Source organism: Mustela lutreola, chromosome 8 (assembly GCF_030435805.1).
Source record: "Mustela lutreola isolate mMusLut2 chromosome 8, mMusLut2.pri, whole genome shotgun sequence".
In the NCBI taxonomy this organism is placed as follows: Eukaryota; Metazoa; Chordata; class Mammalia; order Carnivora; family Mustelidae; genus Mustela; species Mustela lutreola.
The window spans coordinates 18147459-18170000 of NC_081297.1; the positions used below are offsets into that span (position 1 = coordinate 18147459).

General features: G+C 41.7%; 1 protein-coding gene across 1 annotated transcript in view; it reads left to right on the plus strand.

Moving 5' to 3' along the window:
* Positions 1-19538, plus strand: part of C8H10orf67 (chromosome 8 C10orf67 homolog) — a 143130-nt gene extending 123592 nt beyond the window's left edge. The window contains exons 15-17 of the mRNA XM_059183932.1: positions 3761-3841; positions 3928-3985; positions 17134-19538. Of these exons, the coding sequence (XP_059039915.1) occupies positions 3761-3841; positions 3928-3985; positions 17134-17225 (231 nt within the window). The 3' untranslated portion in view covers positions 17226-19538. The remainder of the gene's footprint in view (positions 1-3760; positions 3842-3927; positions 3986-17133) is intronic.
* The last annotated feature ends 3004 nt before the right edge of the window (positions 19539-22542 follow it).

Sequence of the window (22542 nt, forward strand, 5' to 3'; positions counted from 1 at the left end):
AACAACAACAACAAAACCCAGGATCAGATGGCTTCACTGGTAAATTCTACCAAACATTCCAAAAAGAATCAATACTAATCCTTCCCAAACTCTTCCAAAAAAATAAAAGAAGAACTCTTCCAAACACATTCTATGAGGCCAGCATTACCCTTATACCAAATCAGACAAAGATACCATTAAAAAAAAAAAAGAAAATTACAAGCCAAATATCCTTATTGAACATAGATGCAAAAATTCCCACCCAAATATTAGCAAACAAGATTGAGTAATTAAAAGGATGATTCACCATGATCAGTGGGATTTGTGCCAGGGATGCAAGGATGGTCTGACATTTTCAAATCAATCAGTTTGATAACATCACAAGGATAACACTCATATCATCTCAATAGATGCAGAAAAAACATTCCTTTTTCTGAAGAAAATCAACAACCATTTTTTATTAAAAACTCTCAACAAAGCAGGTATAGAAAGAATGTACCTCAACATAATAAAAGGCATATATGACAAGCCCACAGCGAATATACTCCATGGTGAAAAGCTGAAATATTTTTCTCTAAGATCAAGAACAAGACAAGGATGTCCACTCTTGTCATTTTATTCAACACATTATTGCAAGTCCTAACAAAAGGAATAGGCAAGAAAAAGAAATAAAAGGCAAACAAATTGGAGAGGAAGAAATAAAACTCTCACTGTTTACAGATGGCTTGATAATATATTTGTAAGACCCCAAAAACTCTATTTTAAAAAGCTGTTAGGGGGAGCCTGGGTATCTCAATCATTGGATATCTGCCTTCATCTTGGGTCATGATCCCAGGGTCCTGGGATCAAGCCCCACATTGGGCTCCTTGCTCAGGGGAGAGGCTGCTTCTGCCTCTCCCACTCTTCCTGCTTATGTTCCCTCTCGCACTGTGTCTCTCTCTGTCAAATAAATAAAATATTTTTTAAAAAGCTGTTAGAACTAATAAAAATTGTAATACAGAATCTACACACAAAAATTTTTTGCATTACTTAACACTAATAATGAATTATCAGAGAGAGAAGTTAAGAAAACAATCCTGGGCGCCTGGGTGGCTCAGTGGTTAAAGCCTCTGCTTTCAGCTCAGGTCATGATCCCAGGGTCCTGGGATCAAGCCTCACATCGGGCTCTCTGCTCAGCAGGGAGCCTGCCTCCTCCTCCTCTCTCTCTCTCTCTCTCTCTCTGCCTACTTGTGATCTGTCTGTCAAATAAATAAAAATCTTTAAAAAAGAAAAGAAAGCAATCTTATTTATGACTGCATCAAAAAGAATAAACTACTTAGGAATAAATTTGACCGAGGATGTGAAAGACCTGCATATTGCAAACTACAAGGTATCAGTGATGGGCTCCATGCGCAGTGGGAGGTCTGCTTGAGATTCTCTCCCTCTCCCTCTGCATCTCCCCCTGCTTGTACACACTCTCTCTCTGAAATAAGTAAATCTTTTTAAAGATTTTATTTCTTTATTTGTCAGAGAGAGAGAGCACAAGGCAGGGGGGATGGCAGACAGAGGGAGAAGCAGGCTCCCTGCTGAACAAGGACTCTAGCCCAGGACCCTGGGATCATGATCTGAGCTGAAGATGGATGCTTAACAAATTGAGTTGCCCAGGCATCCCTAAAATAAATAAATCTTTTTAAAAACTCAACATCGTTGATCATCAAGGAAATGCAAGTCAAAACTATAATGAGATATCAACTCACATCTGTTAGAATGACTGTTACCAAAAAGACAAGCAATAATAAATGTTGGTGAGGATGTGGAGGAAAGGGAATCCTTGTGCACTACTAGGGGAACATAAATCAGTGCAACCAATACAGAAAACAGTACTATGTTCCTTAAGAAATTAGAACTACCATGTGATCCAGTAATTCCACTTTTGGGTATTTGTCTGAAGATAACAAAAACACTAATTCAAAAATTTTTATATACCATGGACCCTGTAGTATTATTTATAATAGCCAAGTTATAGAAACAACCTAAGTTCCCATAAATAGTTGAATGGGTAAAGAAATTTGGTGTATACATATAAAGGAATATTTTTGGCCATAAAAGAGAACAAAAATTGCCGTTTGCATTAACATGGGTGGACTTTGAGGGCATTGTGCTAAGTGAATAAGTCAGACAGAGGAAGACAAATACCATATGATCTCTCTTATATGTGGAATCTAAACAAACGAACACCAAGCTTCCACAGCTAATGAATCGTTGAACACTATCATCAAAAACTAATGATGTACAATATGCTGGCTGACTGAACATAATCAATAAATAAAATCTTAAAAAAGAATTTATTATGAATAAAAAATTTTTCAAGGAATTCTTTATATAGTTTGGAAACTAATCCTTTGTCAGTTATATGTGTTGTAAATGTCTTCTTTCAGTTGGATGGTGTTTTGGTATATTCTCATAAACAAAGGTTCTCAATCCTGATGTTAATTTAATTAATAATATTTTCCTTTTTTCCTTCGTATTTTTCTGCCTTAAAACCTTACCTAACCTTCAGGTGACTGTGTACTGTGCAGTACTAGATTTTACATACATAGCAGAATGGATGGAGCTTAAACACATAGTACTTAGTATTTAGCAAGAGAAGCGGGAACACATAAGGCATACTGGGTTTCACTTTGAATCTAAAATGTGCTTAACACTGGTTTAAGATTTTCTAAGTCTCTAAAAGAGACTTTGTAAGTCTCTAAAAGAGAAATGTGATGCCAATTACATTGTGCCACTCCATCTACTGTGAAATGCATCCCAGTTTAGAGGATGTTAAAGTACTAGAAGGCTATGCTTTAGAGAATCAACAAATGGGATAGCATGTAACGCCTCTAGCGGAAATTAAAAGGCAGGCACAAAAGTATGTATTTTTGCAGGAATATATCCAAATTAAAGATATACATAAAATATTTAAATCTTTTCCTTGGGGTGGTAACAAAGAGAGTGGGAGTGGGCTGTGGAGAATAGAAAAATACATGCAAACAGCCCTGTGTGCATGCGTGTATACACACACGGAAGCCTTGCAGACAGAGAACTTCACCTAAATCTCCAGTGTATATCCATGGACCTCAGGCCTCTTTCTGATAAACATGCTTCAGCTATGTTTCCTCCTTTTCACCCACACATGTTTACTATTGTCATTTACTTTGCAACAAATGATGCTGGGGACAATTCTTGCATGCGGAGGCTCCTGGAAGACATGGTCCTGGGCTTTCACCATTCAGTTCCTGGGAATCAGGACCACTACTGCCATAGCCTCCCGGAACGAGGAGATACTGGGGACAACACTGTGATCCCTGACCAGTGACGGGTTGTGAATCCCAAACGGGCTGGAGATTATTAACAGGAAGTAGAATCAGGGGGATGGAGGGTAGCTGTACTTGGGGTGAGCATAGCATAATGTGCAGACTGGTCAGATCACTAAGTTATACACATGAAACTAATATAGCACTGTGTGTCAACGGTACTTAAAAAGAAAAGAGAAAGAAAGAAAAGAAAAAGGTAGAGTCAGAACAGCCATTGAAGAAAACATTTTTCTTGAATTTTCTCTCAGAGTAGCCCCAAAAAAGAAGGGGCCTGTCTATTCCAAGGGTTTCAAGGAAAGGATTTCCCCCAGCCATATTTAAACAAATAAATCAGGAACTTCGTTTTCAAATTTTGGTTAATAAAGGACCAGAGAACCTCCTACATCCGTTCCATTTGATAATCACCTCCCCTTGATAACACAGTACATACCTTTTGTGTCTTTCAGAAATTAAAACCTTTATTTGTGCAGTCTAAAACAAACCTGGTAACAGGTTCTACATCTTCTGGAAGTGATCATACGCCTTTGGTAGGTAGATTATTTTTTCGCTATTGAACACTGAATTGGTTGCTACTCTCCATCTTCAGTAATGAAACTTCTTGCTTTGCCTGCAGATGGACAAAGACATGGATATAGTCAGTGACCAGATATTTTTTTCCCCTTTATCTAAAGGTAAGGATCTTTATTGTTGGAAGAAATGGTTCACACACAGAATGGGTGCTTGGTCTAGATTGACAGCTCCTTCCTTTTGTTATCCTGAGGCATTTGGAATTCTGGATGAATGCATGGCTTTTTTTCCCTTTTCAGCCAGTTTATAAAACCAATACATAGATATGTTGAATCCAAGAACGTTAATATGCATTTCTGATTATGGGTCACTGCTAATTGAAAGGCTAGACTGCTTCAACAGAGAGAAACCTTTGTTCTGGGTTTCCATGCAACAGAGAAGCTTTTTCTGCACTGCTTACATTATAGGTAGTATTTTTCTGGAAACTTTTAAAGGTATCAACAGTTAAATAAGTGTAGAGAAATAAGATTAGATCTGTTGAGTTGTTGGAAATTCTAACCTAGGCAGTAAGTGATTTCTAAAACACTGTAATGTATTAGAAGAAGAGAGAGTCTTATGATTTATCATCAAAATCTAGATGGTTGGGGCCCCTGGGTGGCTCAGTGGGTTAAAGCCTCTGCCTTCGGCTCAGGTCATGATCTCAGGGTCCTGGGATCTAGCCTTGCATCGGGCTTTCTACTCAGCAGGAAGCCTGCTTCCCCCTCTCTCTCTCTGCCTGCCTCTCTGCCTACTTGTGATCTCTGTCTGTCAAATAAATAAATAAAACCTTTAAAAAATATATCTAGATGGTTGAATTTGGAACCTATGTTTGGGCTGACATTTTAATGAGAGAGTTTAATTAGCAGTAGCATTCCATACTCCAAAAGATTCAGTGGAGGGTTTTGCATCCAGAATTGATTTTCAACATCTGAGCAAACCATTTTCAAAGGTCCAAACTAGGACAGATGAAACTTGATGGTCACCTGAGGTACAGCGCCCCCACCCCAGCCACCAAAACAAGCGTCACTCCCTTTCCTCCGCCCTGAAAATGCCAAAGATGGTAATTTCTACCCTGTCTACTGAAAATCCTATAGTTCATTAGTCTGCTCCTTCCCCTTATGAAATAAAAGCAAATGTAAATGCTTTTTCATGATCCATAATCTTGCAGTCCCCACAAAGCCCTATCTGGGGGGCTTTGTTAATCTGTTAACGTTAATCTGCTTTGTAGAGGAGTTGTCTGTGACCGTGGTCACACCCAGCGCCTCTGGGCAAAACCCTGAAATTTCTTTTACTAAATCTCTGATACAACTTCAACATACCATGTTGTTCCCTAGAAAGGCTAGTGCTGGGCTGGGGGGTGGGCGTGTTGCAGGGGAATAATACAGTGAACAAAAGTTTCTGGTTAAGTTGATTTTAGTTAATTCAAAATTTACTAGGAATAAATTTTCTGTTTTTAATGAAGAGAAATGAATATATGAATGCCCAGAGAAAAGCCGAATTACATATGTGCTAATTCGGGGAGTAAGGGAATCTTATGAACCCATGAGTTATGGCTACTGGATGGGTTACACACTAGACATTCAAAGGGCCAAATCATCTTCATGAAACAAGTCACCCCAATTTCCCCAACTTTATCAGATACCCCACATGCTTGAGTATGCCCTTGTGGCCCCTAGGAAATAGTTTAATTCATTATTAGTATTTTCAAGCACTAATTCATAAATACATTATTAAAGAGGCATTTGGCCACGAGGTTAGTGTGTACCTGATTTATAGACAAATATCTATTCTTTCTGTAGCACGAGGGTTTACTATGATCACTATGGTGATGGACCCCAAATCGAACTCTTTAAAGTCACCATTGTTTTGGGTTCCATTTTTTAGGATATGTAAATAGAACATTAATATTTTAAGTACTTCCTGAAGAGCCTCTCTGCTAACAGGATCCTTAGTGTTGTCTCAAAGAATATAAGAGAGGTTGTTCTCTCTCTCACACTACGAGATTCTTCTGCAACTCATGTATGGAGAACATTTAGTGGATGTAGGCACTACTGAAAATGTCTTCCATGTTTTAGACTTAATCGTCACAAAACCCACGGGGGCTGGCGCTCTTGTTTTTGCCCAATCTGCGGAGGAGACAGTTGGATACAGAGAGGGTTAGTGGGCTATGAGGGTAAAACCATAAACAGGTAACACAGCAGAGTTCAAGCCCAGACAGTGTGGTCCCAGAGCCCTGGCCAGTCACCACTGCATTATGTTGGCTTGCAGCCAAGACTCATGCATGGCATATGGCCCCATTCTCAACCACACGCAAGGAAAGGGAAAATACAGGACATAACAGAGAGGTTGTGGAGGTTGGCAGACTTCGGTTCCTATCCCAGCTCTACCCACATACTGATATTATCTCTCATGTCCGTCCGCGGGGGAAATGGAGATGGTGACCCCACCTCCTAGCTTTGTGAGGAGCATTACGTGAGATGTATGTTATATGCCTAGCTAACCCCTGTTTCCTCTGAGCTATTGATTCTATTACCCCCAAGTCCCCACAGTAAAGCCCGCAGACCCACCTTTTAGCCGACACCACACACACGGGCCATAATGTCCTCAGCAGTAGGAGAGTCTAGTGATTTAAAAGAACCGGTGTCTCCTCTGGTTCTCCAGTAATTATTTTTCTACCCACATATGTAGAAGAATAAATTGATCATTTGTATCAAAATACGCAATAGGTATTTTGAAAACAGTGAAATAAAAGGTAAAATATCGTCTTCAAACAATGTCCTATCAGGGGATACATCTTTTCTTAGCAGACTAAAAATGACTTTTTGTTATTTCAAGCTTGAATCCAAAAATTTCAGAAGAGAACAACAAGGAGTCACTCATGCAATGTGGAAAAAGAGATAAATAGCTAAAAAGAGAGAGAGAGATAAATATACCCTTGTTACTATAAAGGAATAAAAAATGAGGTATGGTACTATTTCAAAGCAGTTTTGACACAGTAGTAATGATCCCAAGAGAGCCCAGGTAACATTATTAATTTGTTTGCTACTTAACTGTGATAAAATTTGGGATCTGAGCTGCCCATTGTGTGCGGGGCACTGACACAGATTTTATGTACTCAAGAAGACCTTTCTCACAGTCCAGTAATTAGGTGCTATTGACATTGTAATCTTTGGAAATGTTCTTAATGAGCCTCAAAGACAGAAACCTCATAGATAAAACCTCAAAGTAACACTGACCCTTTAAGTAGCTTGTCAGTAAGAGAAAGCTCAAACAGAAGTATCTGAAGAGCAGGAGAAACCCAAATTTAAACCTAGATTACATTGTTTTGTTCATTCTCTGAGCTATTGTGGGGAAGACACATCGAACAGGTGATTTGTAAGGCTTTTAAAAATAGTGGAACAATCGGAACATATTTGACATAAGTCCAAAACCTTTCTTTGCACCCTTTGAAGCTCTGGACTTGAAAAGTAATTTTTTTCTACATGTGTTTTCCACCAACTTGTAAACATAAGTACAGAGAGTGAGTTCAGTGGTCCCTGTTTCTAACACAAAAATAATTTTAAAAAACACATAAGAAATTGGAACTTAGATAAAAGATAAAATGCAGAAGAAATATCAGGCATAGGGTTAGCATCATTTTATATATCATTTCTAGATTTTCACTGTAATTAATGTAATTTAATGATTTTTCAAATTCATATTCAAATGTGTATTTTATAATATTATTACATGCACTGCATATATCCATAAATAACATCATTTAGCATGTAATTGATCACTATTAAAAATGTTAGAAGAAAGAATTAATCCATAAATATGAGTAAGTACCAGGACTAAGCTGATTTACTAAATATATTAAGGAGTCTGTAGTGTTGATAATATCACTGCTCCCAATTTCTCTACTATTTCCCTATTGTCACCAATTACCTATTATTCAAATGGTGTATCTCTAAGTTACTATATGGCATCCTTGTCTTTGAGATTTGGGCTGATTCCCAACCTATCCTTGGGAAATTTTCTTGCTCTTTATACCTATTTCTAGAGATAATTTCTCCTCAAACCATGTGATTTAGGAGATTAGATGGTAATGAAAGCCTAGGGTATCAGCAGCGCATCCCTTAAAACACCTTTCCAAATACCATGAATTCTCAGTAACATAGAAAAGAGTCAAGATGAACAGTTGGGTTAGAGAATTAATCACAAAAATCAGAGGTTTGGTCTAGTGATACTTTTAAGTATTTGTGGGCAATGTTTCATTTAATAAATGCAACTAAACACATTCCTAATTGTGCCCCAGACTGGTACTGAGAGCTCTTCAAAGCATAAAGCAGGAGACAAGACTGGCTTCTGGTGTCCATTGTTATTCACGTGTTGGACCACGGGAGGAGACCAGCAGCCTCTCGGGAACCCCTGACTAGTAATTTTGTCCCACGCCTTAGCTGCTTGGTTGCTGCCCTGTTAGTTAAGGGGTCTTATGAACCATACAAGCCGTTATGATGATAACAAAATACTGAGAAAGGGTTTCATTAGTGCAGACACGGTAGGTATTAATTTTTTAAATTTAGGAATGGTTCTGTTACAGAAATCACAAAATGTTACAACTTATTGTAACATGTATCTATATAACATATAATCTATACATGTAACATGTATAGATTCATGCAAATTTGTGGGCATATCACATGCACACTTACTGAGCTAGAAATGACACCTTGGAGTGAGAAAGGTACCACTTTGAAAGGTTACTTTCAACTGGAGGAACCCCAAGTTTGAAAACTGAGGGAATCAATAAGATTAGGAAGGTGGGTATTTGCATCAGTGTGTAGAAATATCAGGGAGGGGCGCTGTTGGTTGAGCATCTGTTGATCCCAGGGTCCCATATAGGTCCCATATAGGGCTCCTTGCTCAGCAGGGAGTCTGCTTCTCCCTTACCCGAAGCCCCTCCTCCTGGCTTGCGCTGTCAGTGCTGGCTGTCTCTCTCTCAAATGAATAAATAAAATCTTAAAAAGAAAAAGCAGTGGACTCCAGTCCTCAGCTAATTACGTTCCTGGTTAGGATGACTTCTTTCATGCAGTTTTCTCATCTTAAAAGAAACAAGCACATAGAAAAAAGTAGGTCATAGGGAGAAGAGTGTTGTCTGCTATTAATTTCCACACAATGTGAGAGGTGACCAAAAAAATGATAAAATAATTTTATTATTTTTGTTTCCCTATCAGTAAGAACAAATTGAGGAAAGCCTTAATTTCTTCATAGACATATCTAATATAGAAACTATTTTAAGTTTTACTTTATCATATTTCAAATATTACAGATATAGAAAACATAAAATTGCACTACATCTGGCTGTTAGACTTGGCCATGCTTGATTTATAAAAGAAATAAAACAATGAAGATTGAGTTGAAGCTCCCTCTAACTATTCCCCTCCTTCCTTCCCTTCCCAGATATTACCACCGCCCTGATTTTGTAAATTTTATATTTCTGCATGTGCATGTGCGCACGCACACACACACACACGTATAATGTCATTTGGCATGTTTTCAAGGATTATATAAATGATAGTACAATGTGTAGTTTCTTTTTCCCTCATGAACGTTAGGTTTTTAAAATCTAATTACGGTACTTCGCTATATCTTGAGTTCATTTATTTTACCCGTTTTTAATATATTCCATTGTATGCTATCCTACAATATATTCATTCTCCTACAGATGGGAATTTAGAAGATTTTCAACTTGTTGCCATTGTAAACACCACTGCTAGAAACATCCCTGTACATTTTCATAGTCAAATGAGGGAGAGTTTCACTCAATAAATTCCTAGAAATGGAATTGCTGAATTGAAGCGTATATACCTCTTTAACTTTACTAGATGCTGTCAAACTGTGCTCCTAAGCAGTTATGTTAATTTAGATTCCTACAAATGGTTTATGGATTTGCATTGTCTCATATTCTTACTAACACTTGAGGTTCCCATACTTTTTAATTTTTGCTGATCTAATGGGTGTGAAGTTATCTCCCATTTTTTAATTTGAAATTCCCTGATAACGATTGAGAATAATTTTTTTGTGTGTATTAACCATTTTGGCTTCCTCTTCTGTGAATTGCTTGGTTTTAGTGGTTAACCATTTTTATATTATTTCATGGTTTTTCCTTTTCTGATTGATTAGTAGAAGTCTTTATAAATTCAGAATATTAGCCCTTTGTCAGTTACATGTTTCACAAGTATCTAGTCACTGGCTGTAGCATGTCTTTCAACTTTGTTTTTGATGTCTATTGTCAAAGCAAAGTTTTTAAAGTTTTATTTAGTTTTGTTTTTCAGTCTTTTAATTTAATTTATGAATTTTTCTTTATTATCTATTTTAGAAAATTTTTCTTACTCTCAATTTATAAAGCTAACCCTACATTGTCTTCTAAAAATATTACAAAAATTTTCATGTGTCTGTTAGCCATTTGTATGTCTTCTTCAGAGAGGTGTCTGTTCATGTCATCCGCCCATTTTTTGACGTGATTATTTGTTTTCTGTGGGGGTATTTACCCCAAAGATACAGATGTAGTGAAAAGAAGGGCCCTATGTAGCCCAGTATTGATAGCAGCAATGTCTGTGATACCCAAATTGTGGAAGGAGCCAAGATAACCTTTAAGAGACAAATGGATCAAGAAGATGTCCATATATACAACAAAATATTACTCAGCCAGGGTGCCTGGGAGGCTCAGTTGTTAAGCATCTGTCTTTGGCTCAGGTCATGATCCCAGGGTCCTGGGATCGAGCCCCACATCGGGCTCCCTCCTCGGTGGGAAGCCTGCTTCTCCCTCTTCCACTCCCCCTGCTGTATTTGCTGTGTTCCCTCTCTTGCTGTGTCTTTTTCTGTCAAATAAATAAAATCTTTTAAAAATATATTACTTAGCCATCAGAAAGGATAAGTACTCAACATTTGTATCAACATGGGTGGAACTGGAGGAGATTATGCTGAGTGAAATAAGTCAAACAAAGAAAGATAATTATCACATGGTTTCACTTATTTGTGGAACTTGAGGAATAGCATGGAAGACATTAAGAGAAGGAAAGAGAAAATGAAAGGGGGGAATCATAGGGGGAGATGAACCATGAGGGACTATGGACTCCGGGAATCAAACTGAGGGCTTTAGAGGGGAGGGGGCGGGGGATAGGTGAGCCTGGGGTTGGGTAGTAAGAAGGGCACGTATTGCATGGAGCACAAACAATGAATCATGGAACACTACATCAAAAACTAATGATGTATGGTGGCTAACATAGCATAATAAAAAGAAAGTATAAAAAATAAAATAAAAATATTATCAATTTGATTTTTATACTTGGGTGCTTCAAAGAAGCAGAATTTATTTGTGTAGATGGAATGATTTTGGAGTCCAGCTTTTTTGTTGCAACAGAATAGCAGATTACCCTATCACCACCATCTGCCTCCCTAACCTTGTGATTTGGAATGCCGCATCTAAATGTTTATCACTGTTGAGTATGGGATTCTGTATTTTCATCTTGTTTCCAACAAATTTCCTGAACTCTACTGATACTAATAGCTTGTCTGAAAGTCTCATCACTTAGATAATCACATCATCTATAATTTTAAAAATTTCTGTCTTCTAATCTATATACCACTTATTTTTTCTTTTCTTATTGCACTGGCTAGGATTGTCACTATGACATTGAATAGAGCAGTCGGTGGTACTCTCCTCTTGTTTCTCACTTCATAGGACAAATTCTGAAGTGGCACTATTACAATACCATTAACTATATTCTCAGTGCTGTACTTTTTTATCTCTGTGACTTACTGTTTCCATAACTGGAAGCCTGGTTCTCTCACTTCCCTTTACTCATTTTGTCCATTTCCCCACTTCCTTCCCCTCTGGCAACCATCAGTTTTGTTCTCTGTATTTATAGGATGGTTCGCTTTTGTCTGTTTCTTCCTTAATTTGGTTTTCAGATTCCACATGTAAGTGAAATCATATTTATCTTTCTCTGCCTGCCTTATTTTGCTTAGCAAAATGCCTTCTAGTTCCATCCATGTTGTCACAAATGGAAAGATCTCATTCTTTTTTATGATTGAGTGATATTCCAGCATATATATATATATATATATATATATATATATATCACATTTTTAAAAAGATTTTATTTATTTATCTGACAGAGAGACAGCGAGAGAGGGAGCACAAGCAGAGGCAGTGGGAGAGGGAGAAGCAGGTTCCCCATGGTGTAGGAAGCTCAACACAGGGTTCCATCCCAGGACCCCATGATCGTGACCTGAGTAGAAGGCAGATGCTTAACCAACTAATCAATCGGGTGTCCTTATTTATTTACAAGCAAACCCAGTCTTGTGATCATGGCGGTCTCGGGTTCTCAAGAGCAGCAAAAGAGAGCAAGTTCCAATGCATGGGGCTATGTAAGTCTCTATTGGCACCATAGTTGCTCCTGTCCCATTAGTCAAAGCAAATGGGATGACAAAGACCAGAGTCAATGTCAGGGAACTGCAAAGACCATGGCAAAGGCCATGGACAGACAGGGAGCCATACTGCTTACCTTTCTGGTTTTCACCTTCTCTTTGATGCTTCATCCATTAATCCACGGCACAGATGTTATGAACACCCACCATAAGCAAAGCCCTGGGCTAGGCACTCAGAGTGCAGCATCTCCTTAGTGTTTGGAATTTGTACTCTAAGACCAACATTGAAAGACTAGGACATACAATAAAAGAAATACCAGGAGTTAAGGCTGCTTCGCTAGGTAGGCTGGTCCTGAGAACACCTCTCTGCGCTCCTTAGCATATCACAGAAATTGCTACCTCGTTACTCAGAATTTTCTACTTATAGCTTTCCCCCAACAAAAGGAGGAGTAAGGCCTGGAGGAAGTTGATCAAAAGACACAAACTCCACTTATGAGATAAAAAACCACTGGGGATGTAATGAACAGAATGACCGCAGTTAACACCACTGTGCCCTATATTTGAAAGCTGTTAAGAGAGTAGATCTTAAAAGTTCTCATCACAAGGAGAAGAACTTTGAAAAAAAAAAAAAAACTCTACGAGGTGATGGATATTAGCTAAATTTACTGTGGTACTCATTTTTACGATATATCTAAGTCAAGTCCCAATGCCATCCACCATAAACTTACATGGTGCCATCTGTCAATTACAGCCCAAAAATTCTGGAGGGAAAGGATAACCCAAAGCCAGACCCACGATGTAAAATCTTTTTAGTGGGTAGATTTAAAAACTATCATTGAAGATTTACTAAATTTCCTTGGTAACCTCTAAATTTAAGCAGGAAATTGTGTAAAAACAGCATTTCCACAAAAGACCCAAACTCCGGAGGTGGGAGAGAAAAACAGTTAACATTTTCATCCTTGGGCTCCCAGCTGTGTCGCCCGTTCATGGGAATAAATAGCTGTTTGGAACCTCAGATTCCTACTTGCTCAAATTACATAGACCAAAAGTCCAAATGAAAACTACTTTAAAAATAACCACCTAAAGCTGCCCTATTACAACTATTTATTTTTCTCTAGGATTAGGACAGATTGCATGGGCAGCCTAGCCTTTCATAAAGAGGGGGGTGGGGAACAGAGTTGGGTCTTCATTTTCTCACAAAGGGCACAATGGCCAGCGCATCTGTGAACATTGCATAATTTGTTATGTTCTACAAAGAGGTGGGTTTTTGTTATACACATACCAAAGCTATTTGGTACTGTTGCACCAATGATCTCTATTCAGGTCCAGAAAAGAAATTGGCCTCCGAAGAGTGAAAGGAGAGTAAATTTTTCTTTAAAAATTAGATACAGATTATCACTTCCAAATGCAGGAGGGAATTTTACAAGGGATGGTGCACTGATTAGCTTTCCAATGGACATCCAGTCCTTTATGAAACACATACTAGCGGTGGTCAACTGTGACCAATGTGGTTGATTACTCTCCAAAAGAGCTGAACTGAGATTACCCATCTAATCTAATTGAGAAATGTTGGGTGAACTTGAACTGTTTCATGGACATGAATGACCAGAGAATTTATTTGATAAGACATTAAAAGCTGAATATGGTAGCTATCTCTTTGATGGTTTGATACAGTCATTCCTTTAGCTCATTTGCATGTCTTTCATATTTTTTTTGTGAGTTCTCTTCTGGTGATTACACGAGTAGCCTAAATGAGAAAGAGGAAGAAACGTTTCTGTGCAACCTCATTATGAAAGAATTAGAAAGCTTACCTGGCGTCTTTATTTGGCTTTACGCTTTAAAAAGTGACTCCAGCTTTTAAGAACAGTAATTAAATTGTGGAAAACTTAATAAATCCATGGGTAGCTCATGTGATATCTCTAAATGTTTCTTAAATATCGTCTCCTGATTGTATTCATTAAGATAAAAAAAGATGTCAGGAAGCTGGCCTGTTATTTACCAACCTCCTTTGCGTTTTGTTGTGCAAAACTGGGGCAGGGGGAACGACTGTTAGGGACATCGCAGTGAAACATTTATGGTAACTTTATCGATGTATGGCACACAGGTGGCATTAGATAATAAAACACTTTCTCTTCATATACCTGCTAAATTTAAGATAAATTTTGCTGTGTTCTCAATGACTTACGGTATAAGTTGGACATGCGCATTTTTTTTTTTACTGTATTTAAATAGGACATTTTAAAAACTCCTCATGGCAACTCAAAGATAGAAACTCGGAGTATAAATTACAAAATCGCACTTCACGTTACTAGTGACTCTTTAAATGGAATTTTTCATTGAAACTTTGTCATTAAAATAAGAAGGCCTTTTGGCTGTGCCCATACAAGCATAAGAAATTGTATATGTTTGTGATACTGAATGACTCTTGCCCATATGCTGCACTGCAAAGCTACATGAATGAGGCATTTACCAAATCAGGCCCACCACATTAAACAGAAAAACAATCTTTATTCATGGTAACTTATCAGTTTCAATTAATCAACCTTAACAATGGAAATTCTGATGTGTTCAAGCAACTTGAAAGCAATAGGTCATCTCCAGGGCAGCCATGTTGTGTCTTTGTGCCCAAGGTTTCAAACAAAGCAACATCTCCAATAAATATACATACATATACATACATACATGTGCATATATATACATACCAATGGGTGTCTACAGCTATGCCGAGTTATGCCCATAAGCATGCATGTGTATTGCCTATGATTTTTATCATAGTAAATGTCATTGTTTTCCTTCAAAGTATGACTTTTTTGAGCTCTGCAAGTTTAAACAAAAGGAAAGAAATTTCCATTGGATGACCATCCTTTCAGTTTCTGTGCTGCTATGTGAATAGCATTGTGCAAACCATTCCAATGGTTTTGAAAAGGGGTAACCATTGGTTTGATTTGGTTACACGGTTTAGTAAAGAGCTCCCTCCCACTGCCTTAGGGTCTGTGAAAGGTCTGTGACCTGTTTAGAACTGCCAAGTGAAATGTCATGTCGCCCCTCCCAAATGGGAGTATCTGCATTCATTTGATCAGTATAAAAAATGATTGGGGATGGCGAGATCAGTGCTTTTGAATTGCAATTTATAGCAGTTTACAAAAATGCACATTGTTGGAAAAGAAAACATGGAAGTGTTTCTTTCTAAATTGCATTACCTGTGAAATGTCATTAGTCTTTAAGGATATTTACATCCCTTTTTTTGATTATTTAGGAGACTTATTCCAACTGAAGAAAATCACAATTTTATTCCATTATGATTTTTAAACGTGTCTTTTGGTTTTGATGGCAGCATTTAAAGAAAAGAGCGTTTCTGAGCTCTTAGGATAAATGCCATTCGTTGTCAGTTCCATTTATTAATTCTCCCGAGATAGTCTTTGCATTTGCGGACGTTTCCTGATTACCTTTCCCAGGTTACAGAGGAGATCCGTTTGTTGGCAAATGTCTTGTCTGCTGATTTCCAGTAGTGAGTCTGAAGCTCTGGGCGTACTCACTCTACCAGGTGTCCATTACTCCTTCAATGGTATCCTAGGTAGATATCTTTGCCAGATGAAAACTTTCTGAATTATGGCGCCCCTAGATTCATCTACATGTATGCCCAGTTTCAGCAAAGGAAATGTTATTTCTTTTTATTAAATGTGAAAAAAGAATATACGAACTTTAACCAAAAGGTTAAGGTAGGCTGTTCAAGTTCACAGAGCCTTACAGCAGCCACTTGAGTCTCGGGGGTGCAGAAAACACCTTCTATACATCCCTAGGAATCTTGAAAGTTCCATCTCTTCGCCTTAGGCAAGTGGGTGGAATTGGAGGTTATTTTGAAGAATTCTGCTTTTCCTCTGAAAAGTTACCTTGGGAAAAGGGCCTCAGAATTTCTGCGGCTGATACTTGACTCAAAAAAGGAAAGGCCCTGTTTCAGAAAAGACTTGACCCAGATAGACTCCCTAGCACTCCACTTTGAACCTCCCAACCATTGAAAGGCGAGGTTGTCACGTTTTTATCTTTGTTCATGTTAAGCCCTGGAATGACAGCCCGTCTCTGTGTCCCCCTCTCCCACTGCCCCTGCTCTAAGTGTCCACATTGACACCTACCGGTGACCACAGGCTGCAATTCTTTGTTGCCTTGTCCACGCTCCCAGCTTTCACTGGGATTAGCTCGGGGGCCTTTGTTCCCCTTCAAAGCGGGAACATCACATCCCATGTTGTGGCTTTCCTGTCTCAGACCCCCAACGCTTTCCTCACAATTTACACACCAGGTAAATGTCCCTCCCTACAGAGCAGAGAGCCCAGCCCGAGTTGGGGAGGGGGGAACCTCCCTTCTCCCCAATTTCAGAACCCCTCCCTGACAATAGGGTTTCCTTTCCTTCCTTCTCAGGCAGAGTTTCTTTTCCTAGGGAGGAAAACAGAACATGCAAATGGGAGTTTAAATCTTAGATCCTTGGGCCCAAGCACAAGACAAACCCTGCCTTTAAAAATTCTCTTATAATTGCTCCTAATTCTAGGAAAGGGACCCTCAGCAGAAGGTCATTTACTGGCCTTGGTCACAGGCTCCTAAGACCATTTCCACAGTCTAGGGCAGCAGGAAAACCGTCTCAGAGGAAAACTTGGCTGACACAAGCTGTTTTGAAGGCCAGGGAGCCACCTGACCGCCTGACCTCCCCTTCCCCCACCCCCACCCCCTCCTTCAGATCACTGAAGGGGCCCCCAGCTGGGAAGACCCACTATGCACGATGCAAAGACCTCTGCGTGAGGAGTGGGAAGTGGTTTGTGTACAGCAAGTAAAACAAAATTCACATCTATTCGTTTTGCCACATTTTTAGGGAGGTTGTCAGACACGCCTGAGGAAGAGCCTTTGGAGAAGCCCTTGATACCCCAGAACACCCCAGTGAACGATATGGACGCTGCTGAGTAAGGGGACCCGGCCCTGGGCTGCACCGAGCAGGACCACAGAGCGGGCCCTCCCGCTCCCAGCGGAAGGCCTGCTTCCCGGACACGTGATACTACCTCCCCGCGTTTCTAACATCGCCATTCCGTCTCCCCGGAGAATACAGACTCACTCGCCAGGTGTGCCCACTGGGAGCACCTTTCCAAGCTCCTCATCTCTTTGCTCATGCTGGGTGAGCCAGCGGGACACACACGGACTCCGAGGGGCTGCAAATCCCCGGGAGCGCTTTCCTGGGCTCAGCAGTGTGCCCCCAAAGCCTTAGGGTGGGGAGGGACAGACTTCAATTAAAAAGTGTGGGGCACTAAACTTCCACTCCTCCTCTTCTCCATCCCGTGCGTCTCTAACACAAAGGCAAGCTGATTTGCTGCCTCCTGGCCCACCAACTCACCTCCATGAAGGGAAGCCTTAACGCCTGCTCCAAGGGGATTTTAAAGTTCCTCTAGCACGGTTCCCTCTTATTTTAGGTCGGTCCTGGGCTCTTAGCCTTCTCTTAAAAGCTGTTAACAATTCTCCGGGAAGGGGGAAACCCCTTGGAGTTCTGCTTCCCTGTAAGTATTGGGGCCAAGATTCACGTACTGTTCTTTCCAGAATGTCAGGTACCGTTGGCTGAAAGGCCAGTTTGCTTTCTCACGTGCGCCCTGTCCAGCCATGTCCTTTCGGTTCCCCTAACTACAAGTTAGGCCCTGCCTGCAGCCGCGGTTTCAAGAAACGCAGACTCTGGAGGGCACATTTCTAAAGCGATTTATTAAGTCTCAAGAAATACATTTACGGTAGCTGTCCCATAAAGCTGACCTACTCCGGTGTGAAACAACGCTGGAGAGGCGATTTATTTGTGCGTAAAAGGCACCAGCTTTAACCAGAGAGAGACGCGTTAGGTTCAGCGCAAGTACATGGGGTGGCGTGGCGCTGGAGAGCATTATTCGAGCTTCGTCTACTGTGCACTATACGCCACCGTCTCCAAAGGAGTGTTGCCCTAGAAACTTGTTTTAAATCTGCTGCTATATATCAACACCTCGTTTTAGCAGTCCTTGGCTGAATTACAGTTACACAGTTTGGCGCTTCTTTCAAATTTCCTCCCATCAGTTTGGCTAAAGAAAGGAATTTTTCTCCTTTAGAAATGAATTGGCTTAATTAGTAAGTAGATTAATGGCAATTGCTGGTGAGTTGGTTTCCAGCAGAGTTTCACCAGAGAGGGTTAATCGGAGTCAGGTCTGGAATCTTTCCCAGAACTGGCTGCCAGCCATTTCCACCAACCAATCAACCCCACGAGAAACGGGGGGAAATGAAATAGAATTTATATTCTCTGTACTATTAGCCTGGACAGAAATTCCTTGGAAGCAGCCTCCTCCTTGGGTGCATCACAGACGGTTTCATTTCAAAAATTTAACAGGAAACTTGAAGGGTTTCACCTTCCAGATATATCCTAGTACCAAAGCGGAATTTCGAATGGCACAGGCAGTGTACTTCCCAGAATGTGGAGGGCGCATTGGAAACGCCTGAGGCTCTTAGTCAGTTTCAGGTTTACATAAATTGCTAAAACCTCCGAAGTTCAATACTAATCTGTTATCCACCAGAAGCCTTTAAAAAGTTCAGTTGTATGTTTTGCAGTCTTTTCACTTATTTTTTCCATAGCGATAAAAATGCATTCATAGTTTAACTTGCAGCTGCATTTGTCTTGAAAAAAAAAAAAAATCCCTGCTGAGAAATGCATATAATAGGAAAAACAGATCGGCTGGACAGCAGTGTAATTAATGCCAGAAAGGGCTGAGGCCGGTTTCATAGTTTGTCTTTTGAGGATATCAAGACGAGACCTGGTGAAAAATGACGCATGCTTTAGCATTTCAGAAAGCTGGCAACTGGCAACGCTTTTCCTTTTTTCTTTGACTTTCTGCCTCGGAACAAAGAGGTCGGCAGAACTAGCTAGGTTGTAATGAGTTCTATGTCCCTAGCACATTAAGTGCATCATGGAAACATATTGTATCGAAATAGTTTGGAGGAGAATACCAGGGATGAAAGAGAATGGGTGCTTTGATCAGCTCCCTGGGGTCCTGAGTGCGCACAGACTGACTTGCAAGGAGTTATTCAGCTCCAGCTAGACACACTTACAACACCATTCAAAGAAATTTGCATATCTGTAATTTATCACATTGGTCCAGAACATTTTTGCAAGGTAAATAAAAGTTGGCTGAATAAAAAAAAATCAATCATCGCAGATATAGAAGAAACTGTGAAGCCAGTGTTTCCATTAAAAACATAAATAAATATGTCCATAAAACATGACGATTTAGTGGCCGACTTTATTTTAAAGCGTCCTTAGAGCAACAGGTTGTGTGCTGACAAAGACCAGAGTGGCCACAGGGTTTTTGCGCTTCTACTTTAGGGAAGGGTATTTGCAGCTTCCACTAGAATAAAGGCAGAAAGCTGAATGAGATGCGTGTGGCTCTAACCAGCCCGCGACATGCAGAGAAAAATTAGTATACACTTGGAGGAGATGTGAAAGATGGCTTAATCTCTTTGGCGTCTGCAAGAGCTAAGGTTAAATCTCATTTCTTCTCCTCTTGATTTCATTGCCAAGCCCTGGTTGCTGAATTCAGAAGCTCAAGAGGATGAAACGTCCCCACCTCGGTCAAGAGGAAAACTTGCTTTCGAATGCTCCATGAGAACAAGTGAAAATTTAACAGGCAGGCATTGTTCTGAGTTTTTAAACAACCCAGTTAAACAGCAAACAAGAATCTTCAACTTGACCTTGGAAAAGGCTGGTGTGCCTGTAGATCATCTATCAAACAACTCTGGATGACAATGATATATTTCTAAGTATTGTCAGATGAAAAGATTGATAAATTTGCCGCTGCAAAGAGAGAACTTTGGAAACAGGCAACAGGCAGCTCAGAGGGCTGCCTCCACCGCCTTCCTCCTCTATCCTGGCCACCCCAGCCCACCCCTCTACCCTCGGCCTTGGGGCCAGCTCAGTAGAAGAGGGCCAGTAAATCAGCACTGTAATATTTCTTAAGGGGCACGGAAAAGCTGTGAACAGTACCACTCATATTAAACGCAATATTTCTTTGCTTTCGTGGGGAACAAAAGTCATAGCAAGACGTCTTTATGGCTAATTCAGTCAAAGGCACATCTTGGTTCCCCCGCAGAAAGGTCAGTGTCGTTGTGTTTGGTCCGCCGAGGGGGTGTTTTCACACTGAAAACTGAGCCAGCTGTCCCTGTCATACCCTCGCCATTGGGGAGCGCGCACTAGCCATGGTTATTAGGCACATTCTACACCTGCAAAATATACCGATTTCCAAGACTTTTCAAGACACCCCCCACCCCCGTTCTCATGCCCCCTCCTCTTTCGTCTACTAAACTTTGACAACACAATTCAAGCCCTGGATGAAAGCGTTGCAAGCAAGGGGAAAGCTGGGGAGGGGGCAGCTCAGCCAGCCTCTCCGGGTGACTATTGAGCAGCCATCGAAGAAATGAGGCGTCAAGTATGTTTTCAAAAGTATGGAAAAACTTCCAAATAAGTGCTTAAAGACATCCCACATTGGCTATTCCCAGAATGCTGATTTTAAACCCAAATACTTAATTTTATGCACCAGAACTGGGTGGGGGGTTAGAGCCAAGCGGCCCTCATTTAGAAGTGGCTCTTAAAAATTTCATTTGTGTTTAGCATGTCAGGACATAAAATTTTTCTGAGTTGCCCCGATGGAAGTCCACGTCTTTTTGAAAATCCAAATGCCAACAAACTGCTGCCATCCATTTCCCAAAGCTTGCCCAACTGGGTTGCATAAGAAAACTCCTTCTAGAAGCATCTCCCAGCTAGCCTTATCACCAGAATCCAATTTCAAAGGCTTTCACTCTGAAGCTGGTTACCTAGCCCTTTGAAGGACGCTGGGCGGGCCAAACAAGAAAGGAGCCAAAGAGGCTTCTGTGCGATCGCTGCTAAGATGTCGGAAAACTAGAAATAATTTTTAAAAAATCACTTCCAGGGTGAGACTGCTCCCAGTGCCAGTTCGTCTGAGGCAGTGGTGCAAAAGCAACCAGCTTTCTCTAGGAACGCTTGAAGGTGGGGGTGGGGGACTGAAGATTTCTATCTGGCTGCAAGGTTTGGGGGTGGGGGGTTGGTGAGGAGAAGAGAGACTTTAATTAGCCGGGGTGAGTCTCTAATCCCGATCTTTGTCTAGTCCTTCCTCCCAAATTACCAAGAGCTACGTAAGAAGTCCCCAGGGTGGGCCGAAGGCGGGCGTGCCCAGGACGCCTTGGGTTCCCGGGACTTTGGCCGATGTGAAACACACTGGACGTGGGGAGGGTTTGCCTCTCCCTAGCAGGGAACCAGAGCGCTCTCCTGGCGCCTGGGGGCCTCCCCACGGCCCGCCACCATCAAGCAGAACGCCGGCGCCTTTCCAAAGCAAAGTCGGCGCAACAGGTTATTTGGAACAGGTGTCGAAGCCCCAGGGAGAGGGTTGGCGTGAAGCTGCGGAGATCAGCCAAGGGCCAAGACCCCCCCGCGAGTGGCAGGTTTAGGTCCCCAGGGGCCCCAAAGTAGGGGCGGGCTAGAAACCCGCGTCCCAGCCACTGTAGCTACGAGCGCTGGCGCCTCCGCCCTGACGCGAAACCGGCTCGCCACCGCCTGCGCCCCGGGCCATGGGGCCCTCTGCAGGCGGCCGCCCTCAGGCTTCCCGCCCAGCCAGGGGGCGTAGTTACCCCGGGCCTCCCCAAAGAAGCCTTGTGTCCTATCTCCTGCCCTCCTCCAGGCCGTTCGCCCCCCTCTCTGCTCGCCGCTTCCTGGAGCCCCTCTTGGAGACTTCCATGCGCAAAGATAGCCGAACTGCGGAGAGCCCGGCGCCGGGCAGCCACTTCCAGCCTCTAGGGAAGACGGACGGCACGCGAGCCCCGACTGCCCAGGGAGCAGGGGCTAGACGGGCCTCCGGGGACACTCGTCCGACTCCACCCCGGCTCTCCGGAACCCTGGGAACTCCGAGCAGCGGGCGGGGCGCATGCGCGCCTCCGGCCAGGGTCCCTCCCCAGCCCGCCGAGTTTGGGGAAAGTTTGGCGAGGTTTGCCTGGCCAGCGGCGGACGTCCCAAAGGCCGGGCTGCCCTGGGGAGGCGGCCAGGAGCCCCCCGGAGTTCCGGGAGCCGGCTCGGCGGGGGCCCGAGGGCTGAAAGGCGGCAGAAGGTGGGGAGAAGGAGGCCTTTTGTGTGTGGCACAGGAGAGTCACTTGCGCACAAACGCGGCAGCGCGCTCCGCCGCCGCCTCAGCCTCCTCGGCTGCACCTCCGCCTCCGGGGCGCT